The sequence below is a fragment of the Pristis pectinata genome, chromosome 6, assembly GCF_009764475.1.
Source record: "Pristis pectinata isolate sPriPec2 chromosome 6, sPriPec2.1.pri, whole genome shotgun sequence".
In the NCBI taxonomy this organism is placed as follows: Eukaryota; Metazoa; Chordata; class Chondrichthyes; order Rhinopristiformes; family Pristidae; genus Pristis; species Pristis pectinata.
In genome coordinates this window covers 28,945,904-28,968,551 of record NC_067410.1, presented here as the reverse complement: position 1 = coordinate 28,968,551, position 22,648 = coordinate 28,945,904, and the positions used below count along the sequence as shown (strand labels likewise).

Genomic DNA, 22,648 nt, shown 5'->3' with positions numbered 1-22,648 from the left:
GGTTCCTTTTGCTGGTCCTAATCCAATGACTCCAGCTGTAAAGTTCTCGTCGATGTTGACTCAGGTCCATTATCAAGCTTGACGATGATAATCTAAAGTCGTAAAAATACATCAGTAACTACATCTTTACAGTAAGATAAATGTACATTGTGTTTAAGATTGTCTAATGGTGAAGTAATAATCTGACTCCTCACTGAGTAAGAGTGCACTCTGTTCCCAAGGTCTGGTATAACACCGAGAATCACTTAGAAGAGATAACGTGCTTTCACATCAGTCATCAATAACAATTATTAATGAAGAAGTCCTTGTAACTCTTGAATCTGAAATCTTCACTCATTACTATATATTATTCAAGCACAATTTGTCTTACAGCTGAAAGCATTCTTACGAATGATCTGTATTTGGTACAGTATTTAGTGACTGGGTTTAATTTAGGTGCACAAGTGTATTGCTCATTAGATTTCACTTTTGCTGACCAATGTGTTTTATGCTCAGAAGATATATTGTGTGACCGTATATCTCAGCAACTTGCTACATAGTCTGCATTTTACATCCTCCCTATTTGTCCAATGAGCTGGACACTTAAACTAATTAGGAAAATAATCAATTGCCTTTTATACCCACTGCAGATGCATTCTGCTGCATTGTGTCCAATTTTTTTTACTCTGGACCCATTGCATATGGATGCAACCCAAATTAATTTTCTTATAATGATTGTGACAAACAGTAAAAATACATAGTCCAAATGTATTCTGAATTAGATTTTTCACAGAAGAAACCCACCATGAGCAAATTGTTGCTATCGATGACTATTGCTTAATAAAAGATATTTTGAGTAATATATTTCATTGTATGGACACCTATATCCACTAGATAAAATAACAAAAAAATGTTAATTTTATCAGTTAAGGAGGGGTCACAATATTGGGGGAGAAATTTGTCTTTGGTTGATGGAAGAAGACAAGGCTATCAACTGCCTGTTCTACTCTGCTGTGCACGTTCAGTTATAATGAGTCAGATATTCTGGATCTAGTCCACTCACCAGAGTCAAACACAGTCACCCCTACCCCTCACGCCGGGCATTTTTCTGGGTGCAGAAGACCAGATGAGCTGACCCTCCACGCCCAACAGGTGGTAACTCTGGCTGTCAAAAGCCTTTTAATAGTTTTTCATGTCTCTGATAGAGATGGTTTAAAATCTATTCAAGTAAATTTAAATAATTAAGAAGGTAAAAATTATTAAAACATCTTTCAAAGTAAATTTAAGTAAATCACTAACAGTTCACACACCAATCCCTCTGGGCTAAAGCTAAGGGCTAGGTATATAGTCCGTCTGGAGTCCATTATCAGCAACTACTTTGCTGCTGCTGGAAATGATGGCCTTCGGCACAATCAGATGCAAGAGGGCTGGAACTTCAAGTTTTCTAGAACATTTCTGTTGGACTGCGCGTGTGCAGAAGTTCAAGGCGAGAAAGCTGGCAATTCCCCTCAGATCTGCTTGCTATCAGTCAGCAAGGTCTGGCCATTGAATTCAGTAGAGCAGTTTTTTGGGAGATGCGTACAACTGGAAGCTAAAATTCTGGCATCAGTACACAGCTCTGGGAACTAGTGACAGATTTCTTCCCCATTAAACCCACTTTTTTTTGGAAATGAGAAGAACGCATTTTAATTTTCTGTGTGGATCTAAAGGTTAAATACATGTGTGGTACAGGTTCTTGAATTGCTTTGCTAGTTCTGCATATACAGTCTGGATAAGTTTCAGAAAATTATGTTCCTGTAAATCTGCATAATTTTTATACATTAATCTGCATCTTTATCTATTTTGCAAACTCACTCATGTTCATTTATTCATCTTGTTGCAAGAATGAGGTCTATTGAAGTGTTCTGAGATGTTCGTTAAACTTTCGATAAAACCTGAAACAAGAACATACCCTCTTCTTGCTTCCTACAGTGACCCAATGTGATCACTCTAACCTGAAAGTTGCCATGACAGGCTACAGAGCCTGTTGTTGTGAGGTGTTTGTTATTTGGTAGTACTAGGGGAAAAAGGGCACTGTACATCTATAAGAATCTGCATTTCGTGGTTCAGTGCTGTTGCCTCTTTAATGTGTAATTCATATAAAAGAATAAAAGATTAAAAGGGTTGAAAGGTTCAGTCGTGATCACTTGAGTGCAGTCAGAAAAGCTGTTAATACGCTGGCCTCATGAAACATTCTTTTCTATCCTCTGTGATATTTTGCATAAAAGATAAATGAGACATTAACTCTTCAGTTGCCTTCCTTCTGTGTGCTTTATTCAATGAGCACCCTATAATTTAGCCATTAAGGTTTATGCATGACATGAATAATTAATTACATATACTTTACTAAATATAAAGCATGCCAATTAAACTACATAAAGTTGGCATTTCAGCACACAACTAATAGTTTAAAATTCCTTGATTTGAATTAAGCAATGCAAATTATAAGAAAAATGGGAATTTTGAGCTAAAATCATGTAATTTGAAAATGATCAGCATTTATTTAAATAAAGTGAATTTAGTGGTGTTGATTATGGCAACATTCAAGTAATTCCACCAGCCTGTGTCCCAGCAGGAAGCCCCATGTAAAAGGAGTACAGGATGCCATAATGATACAGAACTGAAATTCTAAATTTCAGCTTAATTCTAGAGAGTACAAGCTCTACAGGAAACTTGGAATAACACATGCATAATGTCACAGAAATTGTTTATTGTTTTAGCTTATAACTTTTCAAAAATCAAACAGTATTTAAAAGAATTTCATTAAGTTTGCCAGTTGTGAACACAATTTAAAAAGATTAAAATTAGGTTTAATTATTAAATCGTTGTGCCTGGTTTTGTATTAGTTGGGTGGAGGTAATGAAGTCTGCAAAGAAAATGAGATTCATCAGCTCCAGATTTTAGTGTCCCATTTGCAGAGTTTCATGGTTGGAAAATCAAGCATCTGATCTGTGGATAAGGTTTTCTGATAGCTAATTTGGAAACAATTGATGAAATGGATAAATACTTGAAAGGAAAGAAAATTATAAGACTGTAGGGAGAGGCCAAGACAGTGGGACTAGTTGTTCTTGCATAAAGTCAGCATGAACTAATGGATCAAATGGCCTAGTGCTGTAATTTTTTGTACTACTGGTACATTTTTAGTACCAGTTTAATTGGTAGTACCAGTTTAATTTAATTTAGTACCAGTACCAATTTAGAAAATTTTTAGTTGTGTTACCAGACTTACTTTTAATACCTCACTTGAACTTATTGAAATTTTTCATTTTAGACCTTGCCTGAAGAAAAGGACGTATGGATGTAGGAAGGCAGGACTTTCTGGGGCAATTAGAGGCACTTGGAGATCTCTGGTTCCAAAACCCTCCAAGACCCTCCCCTCCGTGTACCTATCCAAATGCCTCTTAAATGTTGCAATTGTACCTGCCTCGACCGCTTTCTCTAGCAGCTCATTCCAGGTACTCACCACCCTCTGTGTAAATCAGTTACCTCTCAGGTCTCTTGTAAATCTCTCCCCTCTTGTATCTGTGCCCTCTAGTTTTGGACTCCCCAACCCTGGGGGAAAGCCTATGACTGTCTTCCTGAGTGTTTCTAGCATTTTCTGTTTCAATTACTTATGTTTATTAGTACAGGGATTAGATTTCATACTATTTAATTGAGAGGTAGAAAGATGGAAGGAATCTTCACAAAGCTAACAGCATTGGATATTTGAGTTTAACCACATGCCGATCTCTTCTGGGCTGTAGCTCAGTCAGTAGCACTGTGCCCTCTGATTCAGAAGGCTGAGGCCAGCACAAAATCTGGGCTAACATAACAGTGGAGAACTGAAGGCATGTCGCATTGTCAGAGGTGCCATTTTTCAGATGAGACTGGCATATTAGATAGACATACAAGATCCAAGCACACTACTTGGAATAAGAGCAAGGGAGTTATCCATGATGTCCTGACCAATATTTATTTTTCCTTCATTAATAAAATAGATTATTTGTGTCTCCAGTCTTGAAAAATACTACATATTCTGCAAGGGACGTGTAGAGTGCTCAAGTATTGCAAGTCTTTCTTGATGGTCTTCCTTTACACTTGAGATTTAGGACAATGCTCCAACACAGCACTGAGGGAGTGCTGCACTATGGAAGGTGCAGGTTTTATCACAGGAAGTTGAAGTCTGCCCTTTTAGAAGGATGCAAAAGGTCTCATTAAACTATTATAAAGAGAAGTATGGGAGTTAAACCCTCAGTGTTATCTTTCACTGATCTTCACTAAAAGTAGATTATCTGATCATTACTACATTGTTGTTTGTAGGAACCAGCCATGTAAAAATTAATTGGGCATTTCCTAGATTACTTGAGATTCGTCATGGCTCTTTAACACCAAGGGATGTTCTGAAATGGGTGTCAATGAGCTAATCTTTTTCTTACTAAAATGTCTATATTATTTGTGCATAAGTAACAATGACAGTCATTAGCTTCATTGATATTTTGACAATGAATTATGGACCAATGTTCTTAAAGCATTGATGGATGTCTGACTCTGAACAAATAGAATTATCCATGTACGTCCAATGTTAACTGTTCTTGATGCATCCATTCTATGCCAATATTTATAATTAAACACGCAGATCCAGGTACTTTGGTCATAGGAATAACCATGCACCATTCAGCTCGGTGCGCTTCAGATGATATGTATTTTTGTTTTGCACCTTTGATTTTACACAAAGGATGGTATCTGTGTGTAATGAGCCACCAGAGGAAGTGGTTGAGGCAGGTACAATAACAACTTTTAAAAGACAGTTGGACAGCTACATGGATTGGAAAGGTTTGGTAGGGCCAAACACTGGCAAATGGGACTAACTTGGATAGGGCATCTTGGTTGGCATGGATCAGTTGGGCCAAAGGGCCTGTTTCCTTGCTGTATGAATCTATGACTCTGAAAAAATTGTGTACAGGCTAGTTTCTCAGTGTGAACAAGGAAGTCACAAAAAGATTGTGACACCAAAGTATTTTTTGGTGGTTGGTCAGTGCTCTAAATCCAGCAGTTTTAAGCTGTGATTTTGATTGATGTCTTGATTGGATATAAAATCCCATTGAATAATGGCAAGTCCAAGCTGTAGATCACTATAAGCTTCAGAAATCTATTTGACTGAATTGAGACCAATTCGGTTATCTCTACTCACTGAAGTGAGCGATTTTCTTGCTGTAAAATTGAGGATATGCCCCATAATTTCTTCATTATATGACATTGCTTATATTTGACTAATAAGCAATCAGAAAAGTATATTTTCTACAAAATGCATAGTAATAAAACTAATAGCTCTAAATCTGAAAACATTATTTAATTCCAACAAAAAAAAGCATCAGAACTAAATGTTATGATCAAATTGAATTGTTGAAATGTGGAGTTAAATAGGTTTGGAAAAGAAAGGACAGTACTTGAACCATCCTTTCAGGTAATATAATTCCTGACTGTTCAGTTCTTTTAATGCACTTTTAATGTCTAGTCCTTTCAAATTTGAGTTTCACTTTAATAAAAGCAATGCTTCATTAACCGTGAAACTTCCAGTGAATTCCAATAGATATCTGAGAAGCAGTATGAGTGGTTCACTTGCGGTACACATAGGCGCTGCATGGAGTTTATAGTGCACGCATTACTTTTCACTCCTGTAAAGTGACAGCAGCTTTGAAATCAGAGAATGAGAACTAGAAAAAATTTGATGTTAACAATATGATCAATCAAAGTTTTGTAATGATTACTGAAACTTAAAATCTCTTTATGTACTGACATCTTATTACCATGCAAGGATCAAGTATGAAAAAGCAGTAATTCTGACTGAAAATCAGTGGTCTGAATTTAAACTTGGTTGTTTCTGGGGGATTAGATTGTGAGGTGATGCAAAGCTCACTGGCCATACCAAATTTGAAAGTCAGTTGATAACTACTGCTCCTCACTTTAATTTGACTTCCTTCCCGTGGAAGTTGTTGCCACACTGGAAAGCTTCCTCGGTTTCCAAGTACAGTTCCTAGCAGAGCTGCAGAGCCCCACCTAATGCACTTTGTTAAAACAAGGTGTGTTTGCTTTTGTCTGACATTTGTTGTTGGACAGGTGGAGGAAGCAACAACTGAAAGTTGAGTCACAGGCTGATTAAAGCCTCCATGAAAATCTTCACAGCTGACATCAGGATGAAGCTGGAATTGTTCTTACCAGCCATTGGTAGGAAGATCCAAAAAGCATAGTTGATTAAGCATGAAGATTATCAGATCCTACAACGTCATGCCCATGTCTCAACATGGGGTACTGGAGCTGCTTCAATGACATCTCTCTTCATTTCTTCAATTCCTTAATAGCAAAAGATCACAGTCCTAATACTCAACCCCATCCTGGACATTCTGAACAATTGTCCCTGTCCTCCCCGCCCCACCTCAGTCACTCAACAATTAAACCTCTTACCTTTATTGAAGACTCATTCTTAACTCTTTATTGCTCCATTCACTGTAGTCATTGACAGTGTTCTCTTCTCATTCAGTAACTTTTGCAGAGTTTGGCTTCATCCTCACTCAGCATGTCCTTTAAACATCCCTCTGCTCTGCTAGATTCTGTCTGCTTCTCTCTCAGCTTCTGCAAAACCCGGGAAGAGACCTAACATTACTTTCCCTTTTGTAGGCATTGGTTGTTAACTTTTGCTCTCTCTGTCTGTAGCACAATGTGGGATACAACAGAAGGGAAAGGAGCAAGAACCAGGGAATGGCTAGCCAGCTCCCCGACCTGGAGCAACCGTTTCCCATTCAGCTTCATGCAACCAGGAGATTCTAGGGGTATAGTCTAAGCAACAAATAGTGTTTGCATCATATTTGTACTTAAAAGGCCAGTGCCTACTATTTTCTTACATAGAGCCTGCTCTAACCTTTAGCAAAATTGTGCTCATATTCTACCCCAGTCTACCTTCCTGTACTGTCTCCAAATCTATTAATTCCTCTAGTATCCAAGAAGCTACCAATCACTGTCTCGAGGCATCTGTCACCAAGTATCCCCACGATTTGGGTCATGCCCTCTCCTTGCTGCTAGCATCTGGCAGGAGGTACAGAAACCTGAAGTCTCAAGCACTATGTGCCTATGATGCTGCTGCAAGCAAATTTTTCATTGTAACAAACAATCTGCTGGAGGAACTCAGCGGGTCAGGAAGCAACTGTCAATACCCTGCATCAGGACTGTTGTAGAAAGAAGAAGAGGGCTTTTAGACCTTCCTAATGGGGGATGGAGGTATGTAAAGACTGGATATCCACAGTGAAGATGAGACATTGGGGCTGGGGAATTGGAAGTTGTCCAAATGGTGGAAGGCATGCGAAGTGTCCTAGATGTAGGACTCTGGATGGCGTCGAGGTATGAAGAGATAAGTTTGGTGGGGCAAATGCAGGCAGAAACAATGGGCCTACCAGGACAGTCCTGTTTGCGGATGTTGGGTAAGAGATAGAAGCGGGAAGTGCAGGGTTGAGGCATTGTCAGTTAGAGGTTGTAGAGGGGAGATCGCCTTATGTAATGAGATCTATGACAGTGTGGGAGATGATGGCCTGGTGTTTTTATCGGTGGGGTCATCATTCAAGCATTGGTAAGAGGAGGTATTCTGTTGTCTGGACTCTGCAAGGTAGAGGTCAATCTGCCAGACTACAACGGCTACAGTCTACAAGTACTTCATTGTATCTCACCGTACTTGTGCATATGACAATAACCACGACTTGAATATTCTTAGTGACTGAGTTTCCATGGCCTTATGAGGTAGAGGATTCCAAAGATTTAGAACCCTTTGGAGGAAGAAGTTCCTCTTCAGTTCGGTTCATCTTATTCTGAGACTGCAACTCCAAGGGAGATAGTCTCCTAGTACTACCCTGTCATCAGATTATCAGATTTTCCCCATCTACCCTCTGAGTCCACACTAATCCTCCCCTTTCTCTTTCCTCTGGTCCTCTCAGAAACCACAAGTTGTAGAGGAAGGCACCCCACACAAGGAAAAGGACTCTTCTGAGCGTGCACTGTCAGACTCTGCAGCGTCCTAAGCACCAGCACACAGATTAGTACCACAGCTGGGTTAATGGGTTAGTAACGAGGTTTCTTTCACGATGAGGTCCCCAGCAAGGGATGAGAACTTGCCTTGAGAAAAAACTTGTTGCTTTGCACGAGCCATTGTATCAGACATTTAGCTAGCCTAAAACCGCCACAGCCCATCCATGCAGCACCCGGCCACTGCCTACAGTCTTAATGCTGCAAAATATTAAACAGGCCTTGTACAACCTACTGCAAAATACAAACTGCTGGAAGAACTCAGTGAGTCAGGCAGACATCTCCCCTCTATCTTTCAGTCCAGATGAAGGGTCTCGACCCAAAATGTCGACTGTCCATTTCCCTCCACAAATGCTGCCTGACCCACTGAGTTCCTCAGGTAGTTAGTTTTTTGCTCCAGATTCCTGCATCTGCAGTCTTGTGTCTCCCTTGCACAACCTGCTGCTTCCCCCCTAATTGTGTCAGTGTGAAGAAATTGCTGAGAAGAATCCATAAGTGACCCTCCCTTTACACAGGCTTCTTTGACAACATGGCAGACCCATAATAGATTGAAGCAATAGGTTTAGTTCTTTTTCATGTTTTCTCATGCTCTTCACTGTCTGCACAGGTGTGCCACCTGTACATTTTTCAGAGTGCTATCTCTGGTAACCGAGGTAGCTGGAATTTATTGTCATCCATTCCCTGATTGAACTCTGTTGTCATGCATGGAACAGTGAAAGGAACAAAAGTTGTTTGTGTAGTCAATTTAAATATTTTATTGCTACAGAGTAGAACTCTGTTGTAATGTGAGTTTGCAAAGCTTTGAAATATGTGATCATTGCTGTGCAAGGTAATAACTCTTTTCCTCTTACACAAGCTAGCATAAAAAAAAGCAGCTAATTCTGGCACATAAGAATAACTTTAATATACCAAGTTATTGTACAATTGAATGTTATAAATGGAAATGCTGAGAAACAGATGAAATGGCCCGAGGAAGTAATTGAGCAACTTGACCAATGAGTAAATGTATACAAGATGTCTGTCTTGATCACACTAATAGTATGGCCATTCATCAAAATTTAAGCAGTTCCTGTACATATGTTGTACAAATAATCATAAGCACAAATTGGCAATGAGCCTGGAAGAGTTGGAGTTAGGTAAGTTGGTTGACACTGTAATTGGTCAGTCACTGTGTTATGAGAAAATAGACACTGAGGACCTGCCACTGGTAAATTCAGTAGCGTAGGAAGTCCAAGGCACAATGAGCTGTCGAAAAGGCTGTGTGTACTCAGGCATTTCCTTCATACATTACTCTCAGTGCAGAGTATATGAAGGAAATCCCGTCAGTCAGGAGCAGAGGGATAAGGAGAGCAAAACACAGGGGGTGGTGGTGGGTGTAGGCTCAGAGATCACAAGGGGTTTCAGGGTGTAGGCTAGAAGCAGGAAATGGTTGTGGGGAGCCTGGAGTTGGAGGAGTCAGAAGCCGGGGAGTATAATCAGTAGACAGGAAGTTCAGGGTCTATGGTCAGACTTGTGATTGGATATTGGACTGAGTCAGTGATCAGTGTAGTTGTTGGACCAGGTTAACAGATTGTTGTGGTGGGATAGGGATTATGAGCTCAGTAGCTTGAGGCTGAGGGTGCAGGGCAAGGGTCTAGTAGACATGGTCTTGGCTGCCATTCTGCATATCTGAGCCCCTTCCTGCATTAGAGGTCACAGAGGAAATTCATGGATCTGTTACTCATAGTATGTCCACAATTTTTTTGTTATTTTTTTATTGGAATTGAATTGGATGGCTCACAATATTGACCTGGGACTGACCTTTGACCTCTTCATTCTGTGGAAAATGGTACCAAATCAGGTAATGCACATATCCATCAAGAAATTGGATTCTTAAGAAGATAAGAGATTGAAAACAGATTACAGTGGCTTTGGTGATAACATTTTGGGAAACCAATATATTGCATGTTAGGATGGATGATTTTCTAAAAGGCCGATCAATTAATTAATTAGTGCCTTTTTGCACAAGGAGATGTGAGATAAAACTAGAGGGTGACTGACCTCAAATGCTTTCAGTATCACTCCTAGGTAATTTGCAGTAGCATTTATAGAGGCACATTAACTAGACCCCAAACCTCAGGAATAATGAAACAAAACTTGGGTCAATTCTGAATGAGGCCAACAACAACATTAAAAATGAGAGAAGGATGTTTTTTATAATTTTGTGTAAATGATTCTACATGAAATTTCCAAGAAGTACATATTCAGTTAATGCAGGCTCAATAACAGAAAAAAGTTTAAGCATCATAGTTTTGCCATTTAGACCCACAGTCCATTACGATACACAGAATTATTTGTTGGAAAAAGATACCAAATTATCATTGCACTGGTTTGCAGCACCTCATTTTAAATCGGCATCCTCATATTTAAATTCCTCAAGGCTTAGCTTCGCAGTATCTCTGTGGCCTCTTCCTGCCCTGCAGTTGCACCAGAATTTGAACCGCCTCTTAAAACTACCACCCATCCTTCACCTGCCATGTCTCCAGTTATTTCTCAGGCTATGGTCTGGAATTCCTTGCAAAACTCCTGCACCTCTCAACCTTCACTTCCTGCCCTAAAGCCTTCCTTAATGCCTGCCAACCAATCAATCTTTTGGTCACTCCTTTCAGGAATATCCTGAAGAGAGCTTTTCTGGAGGTTGCTGAATTTAATAACAATGTTTTTACAAGCTGGACATGTAAAATTTAATAGAGATATTTAGGTCCAATTATTCTAGCTATTAAAATGAAAAATCATTGATCTAAAGTATTTTCCGATGCAAGGATCTATGTCTGTTGGCCTGGAACAGAATATTGTATCTGAAATTGTAAGGGAGATTCCCATCTTGTAATCTGTTTTGCCTTCCTTCCCAGAAAAATGAAAACTGGAGTCCTATTCACTACCCAGAAATCAAATTCAATTCAAATATCTCAAGCTTCTTATTCATTTAAAATTACAAGTAACAAAATTACATTCTTTTTGCAGGGAGGATGTTAAGCAAATACAAGTTCATTGTTATGCAAAATACATGTCAGAGGTGCTCGGCAGCATTAGTCAGTGGCTTTTGGAAGCTGCAAGACCCAGAACCAGTGTGTGGGTGGACAGTACTGTAAGCTGCACTTACTTATTCAATTCGTCCAAAGACTATTACAATTGAGGCAAATACAGAGCAATTTTGTAAAATCAATTAGTAAACAGTTTGTTGTATTTATCGTGAGCCGCACGTTACACTGGCACTATTAAATCTCATCTTTCTCTATTTTTCGATATTCTGCTCATAGATTCACCAGTTCTGCATTATTTGCAAGCTGAACTCTGCTGCCACTTGATGCTCTAATAAGGAGAAACAAAATCAATTACTCAAAACAGAAACACAATTTCTGGAAGGCACATGTAATAAATTTCTAATAATATGCAGAGCTTATCATGTGGGTTGGCTGCCCTGTGTAGCTTGTTTTGAGTTCATGTTTGCACAAATTAAATTCTACAAATTTACACAATTATCAGCTTGATATTTATTTCTAACCCATGAATTTGCGTTTCCTGTACAGGTGAAGCAGAATTGAATCTGGTATTAATATTAATAAGTGTTGTCTGTATTTCATTATGGCTTTTCTAATTGACTCAGCAAGAAGAATTTATTAAAGGTGTTAGCAGTTAGGTTGTGAAATCACCTCAGTGTGTATAGTATATGAAAACAGGGCTAATTTTCTTGTGCCTGCCAACCTTCCTGGACAGTAACAGGCACAAGTTCTCTAAGGTTTAAACTCTCTAACTCTGGATTCACTCTTGGGAAGTGGGGTTTCTGACAACTTCTGCATTTATTCTCCACCCCTGATTGACTTTGAGGTGATAAAGTGTCCCTTGAACCAATATAGACTATGTAGTGAAGTTACACGCACACTTCTGCTAAGTTCCAGGATTTTGACCCAGTAACATGGTGATACAGCTCCACTTCAGGATGGTAAATAATACTGAGATGAACTTGGAAGGTGTAATATTCCCATGTGCTCCTTGTCCTTATTTTTCTTTGGATAAGATTAGGTGATTGAAAGTAAAACAGAAAGGCTGCTCTATGCACCTTTGGCAATTCAGTGTGGTGTTCCAGTGGTGAACAGTTACCAATAAAATGGACTGCTTTGTCCAGGACAGTGTTGAGCTGCTTAAATATTGTTGATTCTGCACTCATCTAAGCACTTGAAGGAGATAACATGCACTGCCATCTGCATTCTGGGGGGGCTTTGGAGAGTCTGGAGGAGACTCTTGTTGCAGAATACACAGCTTCTGAACTGCTGTTGTAGACATGCACAGTATTTGTATAGCTAGTCCAGTTAAGTTTCTGATCAACAGTAACCTCCAGGATGCTGCCAATGATAGATTCAACAATGGGAATGCTATTGAATATCAGAATGAAATGGTTGGACTTCTTGTTTTGATCAAGATTGTAATGGGATTTGAGCCTGAGTAGTCTTGACAGAACCTGAACTGCAGTTTGGTGAGCAGGTTATTAGTGGCGAAGCACACTTTATACCAGGTTAATTTCCCACATTCTTGTCTAAATGCCAGTGTAGTTGAAATGGAAGGGCTTGGCTGGAGGTATGTTAGTCCTGGTGCATGAGTCGTCAGCCTGAATGTTGTCAGGGCCCATGACCCTTGATATAATCAATACACTCACCTATTTCTTGATATCATGAGGAATAAATCAAACTGATTGAAGACTGGCTGCTTTGGTGGTGTGGACTTCAGGAGGAAACTGAGAACATCCACTTGTCACTTCTGGCTGAAGATGGTTACAACCAGTTCAGCCTTGCAGCACTTTGGGCATTGCAGTCCAGGATGGCTCAGGAACATCCCAGCAAGGGTCAGCAGCATTTATTAGAAAATAAAGAAGCATTAGCAGGATTGTCTGTGGGTGTATGTTGCCTCTCCAGTGATGTGGTCTTCTGCCTCAATCAACTACCAGAATATTTTAATCATTGTACAAACATCATGTTGTGACATGGCCAGGCCTGAATTATTTGTAGGGCCAAATTATGCATTTAATTGAACAAGTGATTAGCAGTTTAGTCACTCCAGCCACAATTTTTTTGTCTATTTCCGATAAATTTAGTGCAGGTGTCTATAAAACTAAAAGAGCTGACCTTTGAGGTTTGATAAATATCATTATGTAAACCAAATAAATATTTTAATTTTGTTAAGACAGCATATTTGTTTAAAGTACAAATATTAGGCATCAGTGGTTCATCATTATACATAACTCGTGTTTTCAGCAGAGATAGCATGACTAATAGCATCATTGGAAGTGAACTGGGGCAAGTTTATTGCAGCAATTTAATATTTGTACATGGGAATATCAGAGAATAATTGATGGTATTTGCCTTCTTGAGAAATAAATGTATTAATTATTTTCTCACAGAATATTTCAACTACATCAATTTGAACTTTTCAAAACCTCAGCCTGCTTGACGATTCTGTATTTTTGTTGGCCCAATTTGGCTAAATTTAGTACAACCAGTGCAAAGCATTGCAAATTTTCAAGAGCAATCAGTGAAATTTGAAATATAACAATATTTTGTGTTTTTTTAAAAATGTTTCACTGGAAGAAAGTCCCACCCATAAATTTGGCCATTTGCCCAGGTAAAGCATTTCATCAGAGTTTCTGATAATTACACTCATTGTCAGGCCTTCAGGTAGGCTCCAAGAATTAAAGATGCTTTTTTTCAGCTCCTAGGATAGAAAACAGAAGTTTCAAAATCCTTTGGATGTTATTATTCTTGTAATAATAAAATTTGTTTTGTGTATTTTTGAATAAGTTTCAGTCATTTAAAATTGGATTACTCAGCTGGTGAATTAACACTCATATTCATGTAGTCAAGCCTTTTTCAAACTTACCTTCAAGTTAGTAACCTTGAAGCAACATTTAAGAAACATTTTAAAATGCAGCTCAAGGTAAGACGGTTCTGCATTATGCACAGGAACTCAAGTAGAAAAAAACATTTCAAAACAAATTTAATTTTGTGTGTTATAGTTACCTAAATTTTAAATTGAGCCAAAACTGAATATCCTATTTCAAATTATGTAATTTAGTTTCATTCTCAATTTCTTCACAAGAGTTTGGTGACAACAAGTCTTGATGCCACGAAATTGAGGCAAGCTGTGGCCAAACTTGAGCTGCTTTTCTCTCTCCTTCCTCTACATGAACTGAGTCATGCTGGTTCCTTCTAAGTTAACAGAGGGGAATTGAAACCCCTTGCACTGATGATTGCTTTGTCTCCAGTACTGGAGACCAATATATCACACCTGGCTGAAGATTAGATTCTTACTCTTTAAGGGAATGGCTTTTTGCAAAATAGTGTTTGGAGTGAAAAACATAATAATGGATTACAAACAATTGAATATGAGTGTAAAACACAACAAGAAAAAGATTTTGAAAAGCTTTTATCAGATTCCATATAACGCCATAATTTTCAGCCACTGAGTCACAAGAGTAATGACGGTTGGTCTTTCAGACAATTTCTGTTGAACGTTCATATCTAATTATGTACTATTGGCTTAGGGACAGGTAGTGTTATGTTAGTTATTGTATGCAAATTCATTACATACAAAAGGTGATTCTGGCCATTAAGTACCAAAGCACTGAAATCCTTAGCTTCAGTTTTTGAGAGCCATGAGCTCCCTTAAACCTCCAACATAGCATCTACAGTGCATCTGAACTCTTCTGAGGTGGGTTGCAGTGAGTACCATGTTGGGGATTGAATTGTTGAGGGCAATGAACATTTGCCAGAAAAAATGCAAAGTGGCAGATGTGGCATCAATCATCATGTGACACTGGCACCATCACTGCCTTTTGGAGCTAGTGTTCCAGTCAGTGCTGCCTCTGAACCAAGACTCCTAGAGGTTTGCTCAGAAATACAAAGGAACACCCACCACCCCTTCACCCACCTCTGAACTCTGTGCAATTGAAAGGTTGCAGACCTGTGTTTTTTTTCTGGCTGTTATTGCAATCCTACAAGTGACCCTTTCTCCCGTTGTTTCAAGTTGCAAATGCCTGCAGGGTTTTGTGTGCTAGGTGCTGGAGAACATTTTCTGACGTCAGGGTTTTTGCACATACAGGTTGTGTGCCTTATTAGGAATTCTTCCAGATATACAGCATGTCTTTAAACAAGGACAGGGCAAGCCACTAGAAGAGGGGAGAGGAGGTAACCTCATCAGGAGATCATATTTGACTTGGTTTTCAGGGAGCAATCCTCCTAACTGCATTTTCTGCATGCCCACGTACAGATTCCACCTTGTTGCTATACGAAGTCAGTATTTGGCTGTGATATGATCTGTTTTCATCATTGCTGTTATCTACTCTGCCTGCATAGATTGTGTTTCTTTGGTATCCGAAATGAAAAAGGGAAGGGGAAAGGAGTGGGAATGGTGGGCTGGGGCTAGTGGAGTAGGCTCTGCCATCGGCAGCTTGTAAATCAGAAAAGACTGGAATTGAGGGAGAGGTGGGAAGAGGTGATTAAGGTCCTGCCAACTTTGATATCTTCAGTCTGCTGCTGGAGGACATTGTCCCCTCACCCTCACCCTAGTGCAACTGTTCATCTCTATGGTTGTTGCCACCTTTTCTCACATATAGATCAATGACACCCAGATGTATCTGTATCCTTCGATTTAGCTCCTCCTACATCTAGTTGCACATAGAGGGACCTATGCAGGTGAGTTGTACTTAATCCTGTAAGGATCTTCTGAACCATGTGAACATTAGAAAAAAGAGTTCATTGATAGAGAGTGTTGGTAGATGAGTGATGGGATATGGATCAGATATGTCTGAGGCTAGTTGTGCACTTGATTGGATAAGAGCTTTGCAAATGCTTTCAATAACTATTATTGTTTTGTTTGCTTACTGAGTTTCTTCAGCACTGATTACTGGGTCGTCTTGGTTACCTCCCTTCTATGGACAACCATCTACTCCTGCTTTTGGAGCTTTTGATTGGAGGGTGTCCTGGCCCCTTGGACATACAGGACATCCTTCCTCCTTTCCACCTTCTCCAATAGGTCTCCAGAGCAACATCTGAGGAACCTGGAGCCACCCCTTCCCCTGCTTCCTTCTTCAGTGTTTCTTAGATCAGAATCATTTTGTGCATGAGTGCCAGCACCCGCTTACAGACACCTCCCCTTTAAGAAGTGCAGTTGGGCTTTAAGTAGAGCTTTCTACTCACAATATTGTCTCCTTTCTGCATCCAGGCTTTCAGCAGCATGGTCAGCTGCTGAATACCTGGCTAGGCGCTGGAAACACTGAAATGAGTTGGCAGCACCATATTCTCATATTGACTGCTTTCCAATGGATAGCTGAGTGAATTGCACATCATGACCCCTATGTTTGTTTTTGGGGGTGATAGAATTCAGCAACCCCTGGTTCTTAATTTGCTTCTCTTTCATAGCAGTGACAGTGAATCAATATCACATTTAAAACTGTTCTATTGCATTTACAGCTTGATAATCCAGATGAGCAGGCGGCTCAAATCAGACGGGAGCTGGACGGGCGTCTTCAGATGGCCGATCAAATAGCAAGGGTGAGTAGCTAAACAATACAAAACACCATACTGGGCGAGTAGCACACTGGCTAAGGCATTGGACTGGTATTAAGGGGCTGGGCCATTGGTCCCAGGGCACGAGTTCAAATTATAATAGTGCAGCTGTAGAATTTAAATATAATTCATTTACTAAATGTACAATAAAAGGTTAGCATCTGTAATGTTAACTATGAAACTACAGATTGTTGCTTAAAAAAAACTGACTTCAGACATTTGGGAAATGAAATGTGTCATCATTATCTTTGTGATTCAAGACCTACCAAGCTGGTTGATACTTAACTGCCCTCTGAGAAAACCTAGGAGTAAACCAGGGATGGATCATAAAATGCCAACTTTGCCAGCAATGTCCATGTCCATGAGTGAATGCATAAAACAGCCAATTTCCTTGCATTACATTTTTCTCTATATCCTCTTTTTAAATTTTCATCCATGAGAGATGGAACCTAATTAAATGTACATCTCCCTTAATTGAATTTCTCTGAATTGCTGTAAGTTGAGAAAATTTTAATATATCCAAATAATAAACTCTTTACAATGAAAATTCTCTTCTGCTGAGTCTGCTAAATTACAAAAGTTGAAACCTGCAACCTTGCCACTGTCTAATACCCTGAACAAGTAATTGAGTCCATTGCAAGTAATCTCACTTAGTAGAGCTTACAGTCTACACTGTCTAGATTTATTATTTTCAGTGGTTACTGGCGAATGAACTTCAAACTTATCATGCCTTCAGAAAAATTAAATATAAACCGAGACCCTTATATAGTCTTGCTGATAACATTAATCTTTTCCAATGACCTTTTTCTCTTTGTCTCGATGTAATACATTTCCAAATTGTTAAAGTACCTCATGCCTTTTGTGAAAAAATAGTCAATCATTTATCATCAAAATTCCCATTAAATTTCAGATACAATACACCAATTTGACCTTTTTCCTACCCTCCAGGTGTAAAGATAATGGTAAATTTCTGTAGTGTTGCTGCTGTTTGTTTTATGATGTAAGGTACATATTGTAAACTGTTCCTCTGTAGCAAGGAATGAAATAAAACCCTTTAGCACTTCTATAAAAAAAAGGCAAGTGATTCATCCTGGAAACTTGCCATTCTTCATTGTGTAGAATGGCATTTATCATCAAAAATAATCTCAGTTAAACAAAACTGCACCACTTTAATGTGGATTTGGACAGGAAATATCCTGGGGTAAATGACATAGATAAAGCTGAAACCAATATCATAATCAAGCTCATACATATATTGTGTATTTCATTTATCATTTGTTATGTCACAGAAGAAACTCCTGATAATTTAAATGTGTGATGAAATCATGGCAGAAATGTTAATTATAAATGGCAGTTGTCAATGCAGCAATGCAGCACATTACAGCATCTGTGCTAGCCTGTCACTGACATGACCTTCATCTATGTGACCCATCTGGTCAGTGCATTAGCATTCCTTTAAAATTCACATAATGCAATTTCAAGATACCTTCTTGACTGACAGTTTCCTTGGAACTCCCACACTTCACAGCATTACATTGCCGAAAGCGTGGCAATTACCATGCTTGTACCTGTATGTAGGGCTATTGGAATTGGTTTATTATTGTCACATGGACTGAGATACAGTGAAAATTTTTTTGTTTGCTTGCCATCAAGACTGATCTTTCCATGCATAAGTACATCGAAGTAGTAAAAAGGAAAAACAGAATGCAGAATATAGCATTACAGTTACAGAGAAAGTGCAGTGGAGGTGGACAAATAAAGTGCAAGAGCTACAAGGGAGACTGGGAGATCAAGAGTTCATTGCTGCACTTCTTAAGATGTTTCAGTCGTAAAACAAGACTTTCCTGAGAAAACAAAGTTGTTCGTTTCACTTTTTGATTACATTTGAATTCTTGGGTCGTAGCACAAACTTTGATTGACTCATTGGAGAAAGGTCTAATGCCCATGTGATTTTGAAAGGACCATAGTATGTCACATGTTGACTTTATGTATAAGATTTAAGATACTGGGCAAATTCCATCTGTAATACCATTTGCTGACTCATTGTTTAATTGGAATTGAAATTAAAAAGTTACTGGCAAATATTATGCTGATTGTAAAGGATTAGCACAAGTTTAGATGTGCAGGAAATGCACATCAAAATTAAATAGTTCATAATTTCAGTAATCTGTATAGATAACTGTATATCTCATGTAGTGAGTTTCTACCAAACCACAGTGAGTTATTCTGTGGTTGGAAAGACTACAGGCAAGAAATTGTATATGAATGATTCACAGAGCATAAGGGAGTCAAAGCAATGGGTAATGGGTGCTGGCAGGACCCTCTCAGCAGAATGTGTCTCACACCTGACATTAAATCATCTTGCACCTAGGGTGTTACTAGGATCTAATAAGTATGTTGCATGTTAAATTCAGAGCTGCAGAAGCAATTCCCTCAATTACAGTGTATGTAAATAGACTGACCAAGTAGGCAAACCAGAGGAAGGGCCAAAGACTACAAGGGAATTTGGATGGCAATCAGTCAAAGAGTTGGAGGTTCATGTATGTGGGCCCCACACCTTTTTAATGCTGAAAAACTCCTTTTTAAAGTCAATGGACACAAATATGATGAGAGTGATGTGGAATTTGTACCCTGTTACAAATAATGAATAATGTACATTTGCTATGAGTGTAATTTCTTCTTTGACATCTATTCCAGGCGGAAAAAACTAAGCCAGGTTCATGTTTCTTCATGGTCTGTTTAACCAATTGTCATATTATGTGAATTCCTTATCTCAATTATAAGACCTGTCTTTCTACTCATTGCCAAAATCAGCTGTTTTTTAAATCAGTTTAGCATATTTAAATGTATTTCTTCATACCTCAGGTTGTAGTAGCTAGAGTGCTTTGGAGTTTCTGTTTCATTTAAACTAAAAACAGCTTTTCTAATTTACGTCAACCTTGATTTCCAAATTGTCACCAACTATAAGAGTCCATTCCACCAAACCAAAATAATACCTCTTGCCTTCTTCCAGTCCACAATGTTTGTTATGTACAAGTTCTTTCAGCTCCAATTAGGTAAACTAAAGGCTACAATTTCATTGAGATATTACTAAAACCAGACAGTCTTGAAACTTGCAGTTGTTGAATCCTAAAACACTTGGGACCACAAGTTAAATTCCCATTCCCAATTGCATTCTAACCATGAGGTTAACCTTTTAAATCAAAGGCAATGTCCCATCTGATTCCACCAATAAAGAAAATGTTTTCATGCCCTTTCTAAATATGTGCTGTCATTGTAGGAGTAACAGATAATCTAATCATCCATAGAAATATTAGATGAATTTATGGTTCTCTAAGGAGTTGAATTTTGCATTGGGGTTGTCCCGCTCATCCACTATAGTCTCTGGAAGATATGTAGAAACATTAAAGAAATAGCTTTTTGTCCTTTTTTTTAAAGGTTTTTGTAAATCTTCAGCTAAATTGGAGAACCACTGCAGAAATTTAGCTTCAGTACTGCCTAATCAACCAATAACTGTTACAGTCACTATGATATAGTTGTCAAACCATATGATGGTTTGTCTTTTCTGGGTAAATATCATTTTGTAGGAAATGAAGAATGTCAATTGGATGGTAAAGAATGTCACTTTGATTGTAAGACTTCCTCACAATGATAAGATTGCTCAATTTCTTTAGTTGGATCTAACACATAGTATCGAGAGGGTAACTTTTTTGAAGAATAAGGATTACTCCATGTTCAGTGATTTGGAAACCTGTCTGCTTTGTCTAGTAAATGACAAATTTATCACTGTTTTATAGGAACGCAAATTTCTGAAGTTTGTGTCAAAGGAAATGGAGAACATGTTTATTGAGGAGCTTAAGTCATCTGTAAATCTACTGATGGCAAATCTAGAGAGTATGCCAGTATCTAAAGGAGGCTCAGAGTTTAAACTTCAGAAGCTGAAACGCAGTCATAACACCTCCATCATTGACATGGGAGAGGAAAATGAAAATCAGCTTTCCAAGTCTGATGTTGTACTGTCGTTTACGCTTGAGGTGAGAGAGCAACAAATATTAGTTTTGCGTTGTTTAGTGATAAATACAGAATAATGTGATTTGTCAAACAAATCTACAGTGCTTGATTTTTACAATTTTAATTATAGTGATTCATTAGCCCACTAATGTTCATGCAAGACTAACTGTTTGACCAAATGGTTAGTATATTGCAAGCCTGCAAGCAACTAACTTTATATTTAATTTGCCCATTGATTTTTTTCCCCAACCTTATCAGATTAAATGCTTTAATATGCACTGATCCAAGTCTATGAAAAATGCACTGGCTTGTCTAAGTATCTCCCTTAGCTCTTTGTTGAGAATAGGAATATATGAAAGTTGATCGAGAGTCAGGTGACTGTTCCAGAATCATCTTTTGAGTGCAAAGGTAACCACTGGCTTACTCTCAAACAAACCATTTTAAACTTTTCTCCCCTATTTTCTTCATCATCTTCTCTTACACCAAGTGCAAGGAGCTCCTGGAAAATTTGTCAGACACTGAGAACACCCATTCCACAATCTCAACTGCATCTGTCTCAAGGCCAAACTCTGCCGAATGTTCCATCCAGCCTTTCCTTAGCCCTGAACCCTCATCTTTCTCTAATTTCTCTCCATCAGTCCTAAGCCAAAAAATGGCCAACACAGGCTTCCCATGTTAGTTGATCTTGTTAACTGTTTTCTCTCATCAGTTTCTGTCCCCCTCTCCTTCAAAAAAAAATGTCCTTTATCCCTTCCATCCTTACAGATTGCTGTTTTCAATCTCTGTTTCCTCTTCAGAGGCTTTCTACATATCATCACCCCTTTGCCTAACCTTTCATTTGGGTTTCCAGCCTGTCTATGTACCAAAATATGGTGCCATGAGATCAAAACAATCCTCATCAAAGGCATGAATGCCATTTTCCTGGGCAGCGTCATCCTCAAACACAATATTAAGCTCCATGGGTATGTAGCTGGTACCAAGCTCGAACTGACCAGTACTTTGCTACTCATTATTTTTGATTTGTCCCACTGCTTCTTAGACTTCAGGTACTGGAAGAACAGAAATTTTCTCCAGTTAAGTATTGGGCAGGCTGAGGCTATTGATTTTGTTCTCCAAAACAACTGCATTCCCTGGTCACAGACTCCATCTCCCCCTCTGGCAACTGCCTGAATCATAAGACTGGCTGCAACTCTTCATGTTTGACATTGAGATAAGCTTATGACTGCATATTGGAACTATCAGTTTGGTGGCTACTTCCACCTTAGTAAGATCACCCAACTCTGCCTCTGCCTTAGCTCTTCACCTGCTGAATCACATTGGAACCTCTTTGCCTCCTATTCATGGCTCACGTTCTCCCCACAGCCTTGTCTCTTCTGCAGACTTGGAACTGCTACATTTAGTTCCCTGCCTTTCTCTCTCCCTTTAAGATGCTTCTTAAAACCTACCCTCATGTTTAAACTTTAGAACATCTGTCCTATTAACTGCTCGGGTGACATCGTGACCAATTTTCGTCTGGTCGTTGCACCCTTTTTGAGATGTTCATTATGTTAAATGTGCATGTTTTTATTAAAGTGGTAAACTAAGAAAGGACTCTGAAATTTAGGTTTTTTTTATTTCTAACTCTCCTGTCAAAAGTCTTCCAGTATTTTGATATTTAGTATCTTATCCGAGTTTTTGAACTGAGTGCTAATTTTGTTAAAGGACATTGTGCTGAATTTTTAAACTATATTTGTGAGTTTAGAATGCTGCAGAAAAGGGGAAGTTTTTGTTTAAGTCCCAGAATTACCTGATATACAGATCTGAGCAGCCTCTGGGTTGAGAGCCAAATGCTTTTATCGACTTTTCTCAAGTTACAAACTATGGAAATAACCCCTGAAAGATTTGCCTTTTGAGTGTTAGTTGGTGCTTATGTGGTGCTTGGTTAACCACAGCAAATAAAGTAATAGTGACCACCTTAAGTTCAAACTGCTGTGAAT

General features: G+C 38.8%; 1 protein-coding gene across 4 annotated transcripts in view; it reads left to right on the top strand.

The window, feature by feature from the left end:
• Nucleotides 1–22,648, top strand: part of cadpsa (Ca2+-dependent activator protein for secretion a) — a 337,975-nt gene that overhangs the window by 96,876 nt on the left and 218,451 nt on the right. For all 4 annotated transcript variants that reach the window (XM_052017899.1, XM_052017896.1, XM_052017897.1 and 1 more), the window contains exons 4-5: nt 16,566–16,646; nt 20,459–20,695. In XM_052017899.1, coding sequence (XP_051873859.1) covers nt 16,566–16,646; nt 20,459–20,695 — 318 coding nt within the window. The remainder of the gene's footprint in view (nt 1–16,565; nt 16,647–20,458; nt 20,696–22,648) is intronic.